We start from the raw sequence: 15825 nt of genomic DNA, 5'->3' as shown, positions 1-15825 counted from the left end.
TAATGTACCCCAATGCAGAGCTATGCGTGCGTGCCTCCAGTGACCACCAGTAATGTACCCCATTGCCGAGCTATGCGTGCGTGCCTCCAGTGACCACCAGTAATGTACCCCAATGCAGAGCTATGCGTGCGTGCGTGCCTCCAGTGACCACCAGTAATGTACCCCAATGCAGAGCTATGCGTGCGTGCCTCCAGTGACCACCAGTAATGTACCCCAATGCAGAGCTATGCGTGCGTGCCTCCAGTGACCACCAGTAATGTACCCCAATGCAGAGCTATGCGTGCGTGCCTCCAGTGACCACCAGTAATGTACCCCAATGCAGAGCTATGCGTGCGTGCCTCCAGTGACCACCAGTAATGTACCCCAATGCAGAGCTATGCGTGCGTGCCTCCAGTGACCACCAGTAATGTACCCCAATGCCGAACTATGCGTGCCTCCAGTGACCACCAGTAATGTACCCCAATGCCGAGCTATGCGTGCGTGCGTGCCTCCAGTGACCACCAGTAATGTACCCCAATGCAGAGCTATGCGTGCGTGCCTCCAGTGACCACCAGTAATGTACCCCAATGCAGAGCTATGCGTGCCTCCAGTGACCACCAGTAATGTACCCCAATGCAGAGCTATGCGTGCGTGCCTCCAGTGACCACCAGTAATGTACCCCAATGCAGAGCTATGCGTGCGTGCCTCCAGTGACCACCAGTAATGTACCCCAATGCAGAGCTATGCGTGCGTGCCTCCAGTGACCACCAGTAATGTACCCCAATGCAGAGCTATGCGTGCCTCCAGTGACCACCAGTAATGTACCCCAATGCAGAGCTATGCGTGCGTGCGTGCCTCCAGTGACCACCAGTAATGTACCCCAATGCAGAGCTATGCGTGCATGCCCGACTGAGAGTGCACTTACCTGTGAGTCAAGGCGGCTTCTCCCTCTCCTCCTCGTTCGGCGGCGGGAAGGTGAGCGGCTCTTCTCCCTCTCGGCCTCTTCTGCGGCGGGTGACCGGCGCCGGCTTCTTCTCAGGACTGGACTCCTCTTCGGCGGCGGTAAGCTGACCGGGCGGTGACGGTGAGTGACTGATGCACGCACCGGCACCGCCCCATTGCGACGTCAGCGGCGTTGCAATCGGATGTCCTGGATGATGATTGGTCCAGGCTGGAGCCTGGACCAATCACAGCCAGGATATCAGGAAAGTGGGGGTGACCAATCGCAATGACTTGCGCCCAGGTTACGCCCCCAGAAGGCAGCCAATCGGCGCCTCTTCTGGGACGTAAACCCCACCCCCCCCCCATAGCCAACAGTGCCACCGCATATGCCTGCAAACCCAATTTTTTCCCAACTTTATTTGTTCTTTTTGTAATTTTTTTTTTCTTTTTTTTTAGGGGCAGGGGGGCGGCGCCCTGGCGCCCCCTATGCACGGGCCGCCACTGTACAGTACCACAATAAGAATCCGGAGGGGACACTGTTTCAGATCATTGATCATTTCACAGCCCCCTGGAGAGGTGGTTCTAAGTTACGTGGAGTTTCACATCGGGAAACCTATTGGATTTACACTACAATCCTATTATCCTTACGGACTTATATAGAGTAGTACATTAATGCCTTCATCAATACATCTTAGTATTTTTTTTTTTTGTCCCCTTTTTTTATGGAATCATGTATTTCTTCTGTATAGAGGTTTTTATTACTCTCCTCCCCCCTTTTTTTCCTCTTTTTAAATTTAGTTGCTTTTAACATTTTTTCTTTCTGTATTTTTGTACATTAAGATAGGTTTACGGTTTTATTTCCAATTTGTGGTTCTTATAGTATTTTAACATTATGTTGGATTACAGATATTTGTTACTCCACTCATGGTTACAACATGGTACATTATTACACAATACTTGTTGAATAGAACATTAATTAATGTTAGTACATGAGCGCCTTTTCTAGCAAGATAGGGGTTCCATACAATATACATTTATTATTTGCATTAAATATAGCTTTTAAATGCCTGTATAATTTAATATGGGCTACATTTTGTTATGGATCTGTTGGTCCTGGATCGATGTCCCTTAGTTAAGATGGCTTTTTCAGTTTACACTGCCAGTAATACATTGTGGCTTCCTGTTGCGGCTGAGTTCCACATGACGCAGTTTGTCGTCACTTCCGGTTTATCCCGGAAGTGACATCGCGTCAATTGGCGAAAACTGAAGCGAGGCTTGAAACGCACGCCGACGCCATTTTGGCTTAACAATGTTACTAGGCAGCTTTTGACAGGTGGGATACGATACAGAATCACAATTATATTATAAATAGAGGACACATGCGATTGCTCAGGCTGGCAATATCTTTTGAGAAAGGCATATCTGCTGAAACACGTTAAGGCCATGCCACGGACAGCCTATCCTTGTACTCTTGATTTGTTATTCATGGGATGTCCAAGTGTATTTGCTTTACTTTTAATCAATAAATTTTAGCGGTATTACACTATGTTCTGCTCCTTTTTGGTTTATTTTCAACATCTCTGAATTGGAGCCACCCTTGTGTATATACCTGCCTTAAAGCTACACTGGAAGACCCGATGACATCACACCGGTCTGGATAACCACAATACACCATCCAAGTACCCAAGTACTATATGGTATTTTGGGTCCTGTACTTCTGGTGAGCGTATATATTACTCCCTGTGGGTGTTGGGATTCCACGTGCACTGTAATCACTTACTGCATTTTGGACACTTCCTTTTACCCCATCGAAAACTTGGGAGTGCTAATTAATGCTGACTTTATATTCATATCACTTGAGACTTTTTATGTTTGTTTTTCACTTCATTTTATATGGTTATTTATATATAATGTTTTATTAGCGCTGCACTTTATATTGTTTTTTCCATTGGTCAACTTTTTTGTCAGTTTTGTGCAAGCAGGTTATGTCACGGTTAGCGCAATTGGTTTGTTTTTTCTCTGATCCCATCAAGGAACTGGGTCCTTACTCCTGACTAGGCAGAAAAAAAACTGAAGTCCTATAGCAGGAAGATTTAAGTATACCCCCTAGGACTGCCCTATAGGCATAGTCAAATCTTTCCACCTAGTGTCCTACTCCTGTAGGGGGCGGCATAAACCAATCGGTCAAGAAGATCTGGAGCTGTGTCCGTCAAGGAATGAAAGAGAAACTTTTTCTTCTTCAAAATTTTCAGTCTTCGTTAATTTAGCAAAAAATAAACCCAGTGATTATTAAATACCACTAAAGAAAGCTATATTTGTGTAAACAAACTAATAAACATTTAGTTTGGGTACAGTTTTGCATGACCCGCAACTGTCATCTAAATGTGACACAGGTAAAAGCTGAAAATTGGCCTGGGCAGGAAAGGGGAGAAAGCGCCCGGTATTGAAGGGGTTAAACAAAAATAACGGAATTTTTGTAACATCTTACCTGCAAAATTCCTCTCTCTGAGTCCTCCGACAGTCGCCGCCGCCTCCAAGTCATCACTATTGGGTATTGACTTTCACTCCGCAGGAGTAGCTAGGCATAAGACTTCGTCAAAAAGAACAAAGGCATTTGCATATACACACCCATGGGGGCTGTCCCACTAGGTCAATACCCCCCTGCAGTGACCACTCCCAACTAAGTTTGGTAGCATAGCAGTAGGTAATAAGACAACAACCCCAAAAGAGGGGCGGGGGCAGCGACTGTCAGAGGACTCAGAGAAAGGAATTTTACATATAAGATTTTACAAAAATTCAGTTATCTCTTACGTCCTCCGACAGTCGCCGCCGCCTCCAAGTCATCACTATTGGGATGTCCCAAAGCAGTGTAGATATGAGGGGTGGGAGACGCAACCGTAGAAAAGGCAACGCAGTACCCACATCAGAGAAAGGAACCTTACACGCACAGTAAGAGAACCTTCTGGGCAACAGAAAACAATGCACAACAGGAGCAACAGCCCAGGAAAGCAAATACCAACAGCCAGGGACCCATAAAAAAAACAAGGGTCCATTATGGCACTGGCGCACTGAGAACTTTGCGGCCAAAGGAGGCATCAGCTGATGCCAGAACATCTACCTTGTAGAGCTTTGAAAAAGTGTGCACCGACGACCAAGTCGCAGCCTTGCACACCTGGGCCACCGAGGCACGATGCCAATAGCCCCAGGACGCACTCACAGATCTGGTAGAGTGCGCCTTAACAGGGCAGGGCGGAACCCGTTCCTTCAAGGCATAAGCCTGTTCAATGGTCTGTCTGATCCATTTGGCAATAGTCGCTGCAGACGCAGCCATGCCCTTTCGAGGTCTCTCCAATTTGAACCGACTAGGTACCAGGAATGGACGTTTTAAAGTGCGCCACAGTTCATTAACAGTGTAATGAAACTCAGCGGGACAGGGAAAGACATGTGCCGACTTGCGGGTCCTGTGTTTACAGAAACAATCAATTCATCTATGGTCGCGCGCTCTTCAGGCGACCCCGTGGAGGAAGTATCAACCCCCTCCACCTTCGCCTCCCCCTCAGACCCCAGCGGGTCCAAGGATGAGCAAGACTCTGAAAAGGGCACGCTCGCCGCAGCAGCCATATAAACATCTGAATCAGAGGAGAGAGACAATCTGGGCCTCTTCCTAGCAGCACGTTCAGCCATCAGCACCTCCATATTGGACACCAAGTTCGCCACTACAGCGGCCAAATCAGGTTTCAGAGGGGCCACAGGAGAACCAGGGCCCCCCACAAGAGCTGGGGGGAATTTGCTGTCCTGAGACTCCATTGCCCAAGATGAAACAGTGCAATACATTTGGTACTGCCCCTTTAACACCGCTGCGGAGTGCGCAGCCCACCGCTACAGGTACAGTGACAAAAGACCCCTAACAGGAGAAGAAAACTGAGCCAGAAATGACAATACAGAAGGGTGAGAGAGATAGTCTGCAGAGCCCCGCAGAGTGTTACCACCGATGTCGCTGCCTCAGAGGAAAAGGAAGTGAGGTCAGAAAGGGCTGAACTACAAGGCTGCAATGACTCAGGGAAAATGGCTGCCCATAGGACTGAATGGAAGGCTCCGGCAAAATGGCTGCCGAACATGCGGTCGGAACGATCGTTCTGCCACCGCAAGATGGTGCCGGATGGCGCCAAAACAGCATGTAGCAATGCCCATAGTGAAGCCAAACATGCTTGCCCATACCTAAAATGGCGGACAGCGCGTTTTTACCCCGCTGCGGTCGCCACACACACAGTCTGTACCCCCACAAACACCGAAGTGACACAGGGGAAGGGGGCCCCCAAAAACACACAGCACCGCAGCGCATGTACAAGCGATCCCCGCACTGCCACCCCAGACAGAGGTCCCACACAGAAGTACTTACCTGTACCAGACGGCGTGGGAGCCTCTCAGAACGGAAAGCCGGTGTCCTCATCTGACAGGGAATGCTGTTAGCCAGGGACATTACACTGCAGCATCGCAGATGTGTCCAGTGAGGTAGCCACCTCACGGCTGCATCCCTGCTACGAGCAGGGATGGGTCGTTCATAATGCCAGGACGAACCACGGCTGAACACTCGATGGCGGGCTGGGGGTCCATCTGACCCTCTGCCCTGGAGAACCAGGGCGGTCAGTCCGAATCCCAGCACCGCATAAATCCATCTTCTTCCGAAGAGTCGACTAAAACTAATCTGACAAAATAAACAGCTAGTAAAGTAAGAAAAAACTGACATTTTCAAAGAAAAATCTAAGAAAAAAGGATTAGATAGGCTGAGACTGTAGCCCCAGCACAGGGAAGCCTAACTACTCCTGACGCTAGGCAGAAAGAAACTGAGTTGGGAGTGGTCACTGCAGGGGGGTATTGACCTAGTGGGACAGCCCCCATGGGTGTGTATATGCAAATGCCTTTGTTCTTTTTGACTAAGTCTTATGCCTAGCTACTCCTGCGGAGCGGAAGTCAATACCCAATAGTGATGACTTAGAGGCGACTGTCGGAGGACGTAAGAGAAAACACTTTTTAAAAGGGATCAGGCCAGGAACTACCTGATCCTAGGGAGGTACACACAGTACAAACAGGAATTTCTTTGGTTTTGTTTTGAATGCGTTGCCCTTCCATGTGCTCCTTGCTACAAAGGCCAGTTATAAGCGAGGGAAGTGGCCATTTATTTGTACGGTTGGAATATTGGTGACTGGATGCACTGGACACCTTTGCTGCCATGGTGCTATATACTGGGTGTCCAGTGCACTCCTGTGCCTTTAAGGAGGAGTGGGCTCCCTTTAGACTCACCTGCCCTTTGCCTATCCCTTATAATGCACATGCTTTCACTGTGGAGGCTCTCACAAATTAAAGATAGGACTAAAGAAAATAATGAGGTGCCTTGACAGGGCTCTGTAGCTTACGCATGTATTGTAAATGTGTGCTAACTAAACCCCTGTTTTGACAGACAGGATAATTTGGTTGGTTGCAGGCTGGTCGGTACATTGGGCTGGGAATTTCTTTGGTTTTGTTTGAGGTACACACAGACCTGCTCAGAAATTAATAAACAGAGTAAGGGGCTGAGGTTAGTGACAAGAAAATGGAAGAAAGGTAGGTGCCCCGTGAAGGGCCTTCATCACCTCATGCTCTTGCAAAAAAAAAAAAAAAAAGGAGACCAGTAACTCTGTCTCATGACTAGATGTCTGAGAGTGCCCATGTTGTGAATTCCTCCAATGCAAAGCTACGCCGACAGGGGAGGGGAAATTTCCAACACTGAAACCTGATGAAGTGAGACCCAGCCAGATCTGGCAGGCTTTTAAGCCCTTTAAGAAGTCACTCATCCTCCTAGTGTCCCACACTGGTCTGCCAGAAAGCCAATGTGTTTCAACGTCAGGTTTGAGCTGACGACACAATGCCTTTTTGCATTAAAATACCAACCACTGTGGCCAGTCCTTCCTGCCAGACTACAGAACTTTGCCTACAATTTCTGCTATATAAAATGGCACCTCTATGCAGTGAAATAATGCCTTACATAGTTACATAGTTAGTGAGGTTGAAAAAAAGACATCAGTCCATCCAGTTCAACCTATGATGTGTGTGTGTGTGTGTGTGTGTGTGTGTGTGTGTGTGTGTGTGTGCGTGTGTGTGTGCGTGTGTGTGTGCGTTTGCTTTTAACCGTACATTGTATACCCCTGTATGTTGTGGTCTCTAAGGTGACCATCTAACAGTTTTTTGAAACTATCAATGCTCCCTGCTGATACGACTGCTTGTGGAAGAGAATTCCACATCCTTACCGCTCTTACAGTGAAGAACCCCTTACGCATTTTAAAGGTTAAACCGCCTTTCCTCTAGTTTTAGTGAGTGGCCACGCATCTTATTGTATTCCCTTACTCTGAATAGTTTGTTCCTTATGCCAGGGTCGCCAGTACAGTATTTGTACATTGATATCATATCCCCCCTCAATCTTCTCTTCTCCAGAGAGAATAGGTTCAGTGCTTGTAGCCTTTCCTCATAGCTGATGTCCTCCATTCCCCTAATTATTTTTGTTGCCCTTCTCTGGACTCTTTCCAATTCCAGCACATCCTTCCTGAGGACCGGTGCCCAGAACTGGACAGCATACGCCAGATGTGGCCGGACCAGAGTCTTGTAGAGAGGGAGAATAATCTCTTTATTTCTGGAGTGAATCCCCTTTTTTATACATCCCAGTATTCTGTTGGCTTTACTTGCAGCGGCTTGGCATTGCATGCCACTGCCAAGCCTGTTGTCTACCAGTACCCCCAAGTCTTTTTCCATCTTAGACTCACCCAGAGGTTCCCCCCTAGTGAGTAGCTTGCTTTCTGGTTTTTGGCCCCCAAGTGCATTACTTTACATTTTTCAACATTAAACCTCATCTGCCATGTAGTTGCCCACCCCGTTATTTTGTACAGGTCTGCTTGTAAGGTTTCCACATCCTGCATAGAAGATATTGGCATGCCTAGTTTAGTATCATCTGCAAATACCGAGATTGTACTAGATATCCCCTCCTCTAGATCATTTATGAATAAATTAAACAGGATTGGTCCCAGGACCGAACCCTGGGGGACCCCACTTTCCACACCCGCCCAATCCGAGTACTCCCCATTAATCATCAACCTCTGGACTCTCCCCTGGAGCCAGTTCTCTATCCAGGTACTCACCTTATGGTCCATACCTTAGCTTATATTAATGAATTTGCAAAGCCCTTGTATCTTTAATTTGAAGTGTAGGTGCACTCATGCTTAGTGGGTTCAAATACCCTCCTCTACGGTGCCTGACCAGCACCATACTTACTTGTCCCTGGGTCTGCAGAGATCTTCACTGCAAGGCCTGCTTGGCACAGCCTCTTCTAGAAAATCCTCACTGCTGGTTCCTGCTCCTCCCATACATGCGTGTCGCAATTTTCATTCATTCCAATGGAAAGTTGTACTCAGCTGGGACAAGAGAGCACGACCCAACAGAATAGACTTTCACGAAGATGCTGCACAGTAACATGCTCACACAGTGGAGATCTTGATGAATCAGGGTCAGGCCAAAAATAGCTACATGGTTTGGATGGAAAAAAGGACCTGGAGATACAAACTTCCTTCTAAGGGTTGCAACAGACAATAGATGGCAGAAAGCTGTACATATATAATCCACTGACAATAAATTGTGAATCTTTGCACAAACAGGAAAGGTCCAAAGTCACCTGTGATTCTGCTGAGCAAGTCAAAGGAAAAGGAAAGTCAAACAAAGAAAAAAAAAAAACAGTGCCTCTCTGCATAAATGAGCAGTGCGGAGAAGGTCTAGACTGCAATGAAGTTTGAATAGTTAGTGAAGAAAGTCACTCCCTCATTTAATCTGCTGTGCTAGTCAGATTGCACTGTGCCTGTCAGAAGGTGGATACCAAATGTTATCGCATAGAAAGGGTATGCAACAGTAAAGAAACCCATTGTCTTAAAAATCACTAAAAACAAGTAAGGTAGGAGCAAAGTGGCACCATGCAAGAGGTCTCATTGACCTGCCTCCTACGGGAGGGAAATAAAAACTACAAAATTACATATGCTTAGAATCAGGCATTCTGCAAAATCTTCTTTTAGCCAATGTGCTTTTCCAACAAAAGTAAACATAAGTGAATATCAAACACCCAACAGATAGTAAACCATGAGCAAAGAATAGTTCTTCTCTACAGAAGGTGTTACGGACCATCACCCATTCAGTTTTCTTTTTTTTTTCTATGGCTAAGCAATTTTTTTTTTTTACCCCAAATACTTTTTGACCAAATTGTTGTAGTTAATTTTATTATGGTGTTTGCCCATCTCTACACAAAGTAAATGAGCCAAACAAAGCCTTTGCAGTCTAGGATTGTACTATAGAATGTACAAAGTCCCGCATATAGAACAAAATAGAAATAATTGCTTTTACAACAATTTTGCTAGTTAATTTTCTGACTAAAGTTCCACTTTAAGTCCTGCTAGATCACTTCATTTTGGCCCCTTTTGCATGTATAGCTATGTAAAACATATAAAATAAGTTATAATACTGTTTAACCACCTTCGCTCCTATACTTTTTTTCCCTAGAAAGTTACTTAGAACCTGCAAACATTTTTTTTTTTTTTTTAGCAGAGACCCTATAGAAAAAATGGTGTGTGTTGCAATTTCTTATGTCACACGGTATTTGCGCAGCGGTTTTAAAAAACACATTTTTTTTTTTTGGGGGGGGGGGGGGGGGGGGGACATAAAAAAAAAAAAAAAAAACAGTAAAGTTCGCCCAATTTTTTAGTATAATGCGAAATATGTTACACCGAGTAAATAAATGTCAAGCTTTAAAATTGCGTCTGCCCGTGGAATGGCAGCAAACTACAGTGTTTAAAATTCTTCATAGGCGACGCTTTAAACGCCTTTACAGGTTACCAGTTTAGAGTGGCACAGGATGTCTGGTGCTAGAATTATTGCTCTCGCTCTGATGTTCGCGACAATACCTCAAGTGTGATGCGATCACCGTTTACATATGCGCGCAAGCACAGTGGGATAGGGGCGCTTTAAGAAAAATGTTTTACTATTTAGAGCCCGGAAGAGGCAGCGGCGGGAGGAGGGATGGGACCCCCTTCCGCCTCCCACAGAAGTGATCGAGTAGCTAGTTAGCCACTCAGATCACTTTTGTAGAGAATCGCCAGCTGCAAACAATGATACCGGGATGATGCCTGTAAGGTGCAGGCATCATCTCGGTATAACCACTGAGACCAAAGGATGTAGAGGTACATCCTTGGGATGGGAGTGGTAAAAATCCAGTGATACACTGTCTCATCCTGCTCTGCACATGCTCAATTCCTTTTTCTTTTTACGGACTTGCCAATATTGTAGAGGCCGACCTGCTGACAGCCTAATGCTGGCGATACACTATACGAAAAATCATTTAAAAAAAATGAACATGTGGCCGTGAGAGCAGCCGATCGAGCCATTATGTTATGACCGAATTTTGAATGATAAATTGTTTAAATGGACATAAGTTAATCCGCTTTTAATTAATTTTGTCACATATACCTAGTGCAAACAGTTCGGGCGAGAAACACATTAACCTTTCAATTTATTGTTCATTCGACAGAATTTTCCAAACTGTTCCTTTGATTTTTGAGTTGTGAAAAGTTAAAACCGATTTCCTATTTGTGCCCATTAACTGGACAAAAAACGAATGAACGGATCAAATTACAGATTTTCTAACGATTTTTCGACTAGTGTATGGCCAGCTTAAAAGTGGAATTAACCCCTCCTATCCTTTAAAGCTAAGGAAGCTGCTTCTATCTGGTCTGCAACTGCCATGGTGCTACACGTGATCAGTTATGACACCAGCTATTTGATGGTTTGACAGTTTGAGGACACAACCAAATGTGACAGTTAGCAATCACTGCATTTCAGTAATGTCACTTTTTTGAAAGGTGGATTTGTGTACCTGAATTTCTCATTTATATTGGAAATTCTCCAAGCATTATCCATGTCAAAGCCCATCCGTTCCACTTCATTCTTAAAGCGCGAGATTACATGGTCACCTGCAATAATAAAATTACAAAAAATATATATTATGTATATCATTAAACTAGAGAACAAAAACAACTGAAACCGTCCAAATGCTGAACATTCACAAGCTCCATTTGCATTACTAAAAACAAGATTGTAGTTACTGTCCTTCTCTAGGACAGGATGTGTTTATTTTGCAGATGAAAAAAAAAAAAAGTGAAGTCTGAAAAAGGGAAAAAACTATTGGAGCCACCACATCCAAAGACTGGTAAACTAAAATATAATAAAGCAGGGCTCAAAAATTCAATATAAAAATAACTCTTATGGAGTAACATTTTCTGTTGGGTGGCTGCCTTCCCCGGACCATCATTTTAATGAGGCTCAACTTTGCAGTATGTCTTTATTCTGAGGCAGAGTAGAATAAAGCAACCACTGAATTATGAAAATGATCAATTCTTTTCTAAAGTTCACTATAGCAGGGCATGCTATGGCTATGCCCAGCCCCAGGACCTTATGAGTAATGTCTCCAGCTGTTCACACACAGAAAGGGTTATAGTTTATCTCCACAATATAGTGAGGTTATAAATTGTGGTTAGTGTAGATGTAAAGTCATGCTTAAAGTGTTACTAAACCAGCAACAGTAAAATCAGTCTGTATATGCAGTAAAGCATGCTGGTTATTCTCACTGTGGAACCTAAGGGGTTATTCCTCTGCATTGTGTATAAAGGCTGCGTTATCCTGTCTTCTTGGATCCTTTTCTTTGACTCCAAACCATCTCCTGATAGAACAGAGCATTAGGAGTCAGGCTGCACATGCTCAATTTGGTGTGTATTTCTAGAGTTTTTTTTCTTGGGAGGGTACATGTGATCAGCACAGGGCCAATCAGCACTGTCCAGACAGAGGATTAAGGGAGAATGAAAACTCCTACAAGCTTTAAGCAGAGACTGATGCAAGTCACAAAATTGCTATATACCGTCGATGAAAAATGGTATTTAGCAGTTTATGTTTACTAAAATAATTGCATTTTCATGCTCTGTGTACTGTAGGAAACCAGATATAGTGAATGCAGGCTCCTGGGTTTAGTAACATTTTGGGTCCTCACACAAGGGCTTTCCGCCCGGCAGACTCAGTTTTGCGCAGAGGGGATCGATCCACTGAGCAGGCGGATGACAAATCCATCTCTGCTTACTTTACAGACAGACCTGTCAGATTCCTGCTCTGCTCTAGGGGATGAAAAAGGACAGGCGGTCCGTTTTCATCCGATCCCATCTTTCACAGATATCATTGGATCGGATAGCAGCGGGTAGCAGCAGAGATGTCACCGCTGACATCCGCTGCTCCATAGGGGTGCATAGAGCATCCGATCAGGTCCGCCTAAAAAAAACTGACAGGCAGACCTGATAGGAGAGCCACTGTGAAAGGGCCCTTTAACTAATGTCTTTAAAAGCAACAAGTGGTTTCTTTTTAACTATATGTGTTTGCTGAGAACTGTAAAAGCTGCCCTGAATCATCAGCACATTGGAGAGCCAATGTCCTGACAGCTAACACAGCCCTTTGACCAGCCATTTAGGTCTCTAGAGGTCAGACACACCCCATGCACGGTGTTCCAATCAACAACGCTTATACGTCCTAAACAGCATTGCACATTGTAGTATTGTGCACATGAAAGCCTTTACAATTCTAAGCACACACATAGAACATATACAAAAAAAAGCACACACAAACAGTCTCTATTCGTTATAAAAACTAGTCTTAAATCAACAGGTTATAAAAACATCCCCTTACCATGTCAAACTGTATTGGCTGCACCACAAATAAATGGGCTGGTGTCGGTTACCGACATAATGATGGTATTAAAAACTCAAGGGTAGTGAACATTCGAGAATTAATAAACACACCTGGCCGACACAAGTCCCCATGCTGTTCTTTCTCACTAGCATAAACCTCCATGCACCAGGCATGATACGCAAAGGAGAACAGATCCTCTATGCGACTTGGAGGACGTAAGGCTGCATTGAGACGCTTTTGCCATTCTTGGACCTGCTCAAAGTTGGAGAACTGACACCTGGAAAGAGACAATATCTGACTAGTCATCTCTTTCAAAGGTTTAGTGCATTACAAAAACATGCTGGGTAACATTCTTACATAAAAAACTTTCCTGCGAGTAACAGAAGATGCTACTGGTAACGTCTCATTCTAAAAATGCAAGATGCCTGGTTGTCACATTCTCTCTCTTCTGTACTTCCCTTCACTAAACCAGGACAAGTACTCAGGTAAAGACTTTCAACTTTAAAGTGGTTCTAAAAGGTAGAAGGTTTTTTTCACCCTAATGCATTCTTTGCATTAAGGTAATAACCCTTCTGCATGCACCCCCCCCCCTCCCCAAACAAAAAAATAAATACTTACCTTAGCCTGATCTCGACCCAGAGAGGTGCACGAGAGCAGCAGCTCTCCGCTCTCTCTATTCATTGGCCCCTGCTGCTGTCAATCACAGCCAGAGAGGAGAAAGCAGGGGGTGGGTCCGAGCCGCTCTGTGTACGTCAATGAACGCACAGAGCTGGCTCAGAAGCGAGCACACAGGAATGCGCCCACAGCAAGTGGGGGGGAGGGACCAGAGAAATGGAGGATCGAGTCTGCTCTGTGCAAAACCATTGCATAGAGCAGGTTAGAGCAGGTAAGTATAAGGTTTGTGATTTTTTTTTAAAAAATATACAGTTTTGGCTTTAGAATCACTTTAACTTTCCAGATATTGCACACTTGTTTCACCCAAGTGATTCGGAGTACGCAATACAAAATGGTCAGCATAGCAGCCAAACATTTAGCATTTTTAGAAGATCAGCAGGAGTAGACCTCAATTCCATTGGAAAAGGTATCCTTTAAAGCAGTTCCAGCGCAGTTATAAAAATGACAATTCTTTTAAATTTATGAAAAATATGTTGGATTATAATTTAAAAAATTACGTTCTACTTACCTGCTCTGTGCAATGGTTTTGCGCAGAGCAGCACTGATCCTCTTTCCGAATCCCCCCACCGGCATGCCTGGCTCCTCCTTGGCCAGTGCCCCAATAGCAAGCCCTGTGGCATTGCTTTAAACGGTCACTTTCCTAACTTAAACATGGTGACAGAATAAGAGGACTGTCCAGTTAGCAAGCTATTGCTAGCTGGTGACAAAGGCAATTTGCTTACATTAAGCAGGCAAAAGAGGTCATTGACATCCCTTCAACAATCCTCAGCCAGGGGTGCTGTTGACATTACATCGCTTTCAGATCCAATCATTTTGGAAGGATATCATTTAATGTCTACATTGTATTAAAGCATATTTCCACTTTTGCAGTCACATTTGAGAAACGTCCACTAAGGGTCCTTTCACACGGCCGCTCCGTGTGAAAGGTCCGCTGCGGGACTTTTTTTTTTTTTTTCCACGGAGCGGATGACATTTCTGTCATCCGCTCCGTGTGCCCGCATATCATCCCATCCGTTTGCGGATGATATGCGGACATAATGTAAGTATATGGCACTGCGGATGTCAGCGGATGACACACCGCTGACATCCGATTTTCCTCCTTTCCGTTTTTTACACGGAAGAAAAAATGGGGTTCTGTTCCATTTGTAAAAACGGAACAGAACTGAAAGGAGGAAAATCGGGTGTCAGCGGATGGTATTCCGCTGACACCCGCAGTGCCATTCACTTACATTATGTCCGCAAATCATCCGCAAACGGATGGGATGATTTGCGGACACACGGAGCGGCCGTGTGAAAGGACCCTATGTGTTTGTTATGTGTTCCCATTTACACAACATGCCTGTATGTGTTTTTTTTAGTATTTCTTACTATGACTGACTGCAATCCTAAGCGTATATTAAGTCTGTCCTCAACACATTGCAAGATGCCTAGCCTCTAAACCTTTCATAATTTATTAGAACAGACAGTGTTCAAATCCAGTTACATTTTATAATGAATATCTGCCAGTACAGAACAGACAGGATTAATTGCGGCAAAAACAGTTTCCCACCACCCTAATAAATAGAAATTTTTAGAATTTCTGTCTTGCTGACGGGTCCAACAAAGAGCATTTAAAAAAGGTAAACTGTTTTTTTAAATATTGTTTAAGTTATGCTATGTGAATGGAGACCTGTAACAAATATAAACTAGGTATAATCCGAATTTGGCTGAAAATTGTGGAAATACGCATTCAAGAAAAGGGTCAATCTCTGTTCATTAATAGGTCATAGGTAGTTTTAATGGAAGAGGGGAGGGGGAACTTGCTAAAAACAATGAGGCCAGATCTGATAATTCTTGTAATGGAAAAGCAAAGAACAGGGTAATTAGCCTCCTGGCTATAGCGGCCACAGGAGTATTTTGAGGAAGGTGCTCACAATACCCAGTTCTCTACATTTAATGTCTATGGGCACAGTTAGGATTTCCCTATGTACAAGAAGGAGCAAAGAAAATATGCTATTTTCTATAAAGGTGTTGACTATAGGTGTTAATCCCCATTTAATGTGTATTAGGTTTCCAACAATAGTACTCTGTATAACATGCTTTTAACAATCTTGGGAATGCTGAAGAGTGTTCTAATTTTGAAGCTTGGTTGAGCTTGCAGGTACTTTTAATGGATAGAGGAGGGGGTGAAGTAACAAGCAGGAGTCTTGACATCCTCTCATGAAAAAAGAGGGAACAGCAATAGTCAGATAAGGTTTTCTAACCTGTCTGATCGTTCGCTTTCAGCCACAGCTATCAACTTAAAAGTTTGGATCACCCACAGGCATAAAAATCCCTACTATCTCCAGTCTCAGTTGACGTCCGTCGAGGAGGAAACGCGTCAGAGAGGAGCGCCGCAACGTCACGATCCATCGCCGCAGACCGCGCTGCAGGCGGCCACAGCTCACCAACATCTCCGGG

General features: G+C 44.6%; 1 protein-coding gene across 6 annotated transcripts in view; it reads right to left on the bottom strand.

The window, feature by feature from the left end:
• The window catches only part of MTMR3 (myotubularin related protein 3), a 249319-nt gene that overhangs the window by 137580 nt on the left and 95914 nt on the right, over window positions 1-15825 (bottom strand). For all 6 annotated transcript variants that reach the window (XM_082256785.1, XM_082256786.1, XM_082256789.1 and 3 more), the window contains exons 7-8: window positions 12822-12988; window positions 10859-10955 (exon numbers count right to left, since the gene is read on the bottom strand). In XM_082256785.1, the coding sequence (XP_082112911.1) occupies window positions 10859-10955; window positions 12822-12988 (264 nt within the window). The remainder of the gene's footprint in view (window positions 1-10858; window positions 10956-12821; window positions 12989-15825) is intronic.

This window comes from Pelophylax lessonae, assembly GCF_965119305.1.
Source record: "Pelophylax lessonae genome assembly, chromosome: 1".
In the NCBI taxonomy this organism is placed as follows: Eukaryota; Metazoa; Chordata; class Amphibia; order Anura; family Ranidae; genus Pelophylax; species Pelophylax lessonae.
This window is presented reverse-complemented; position numbering and strand designations above follow the sequence as displayed.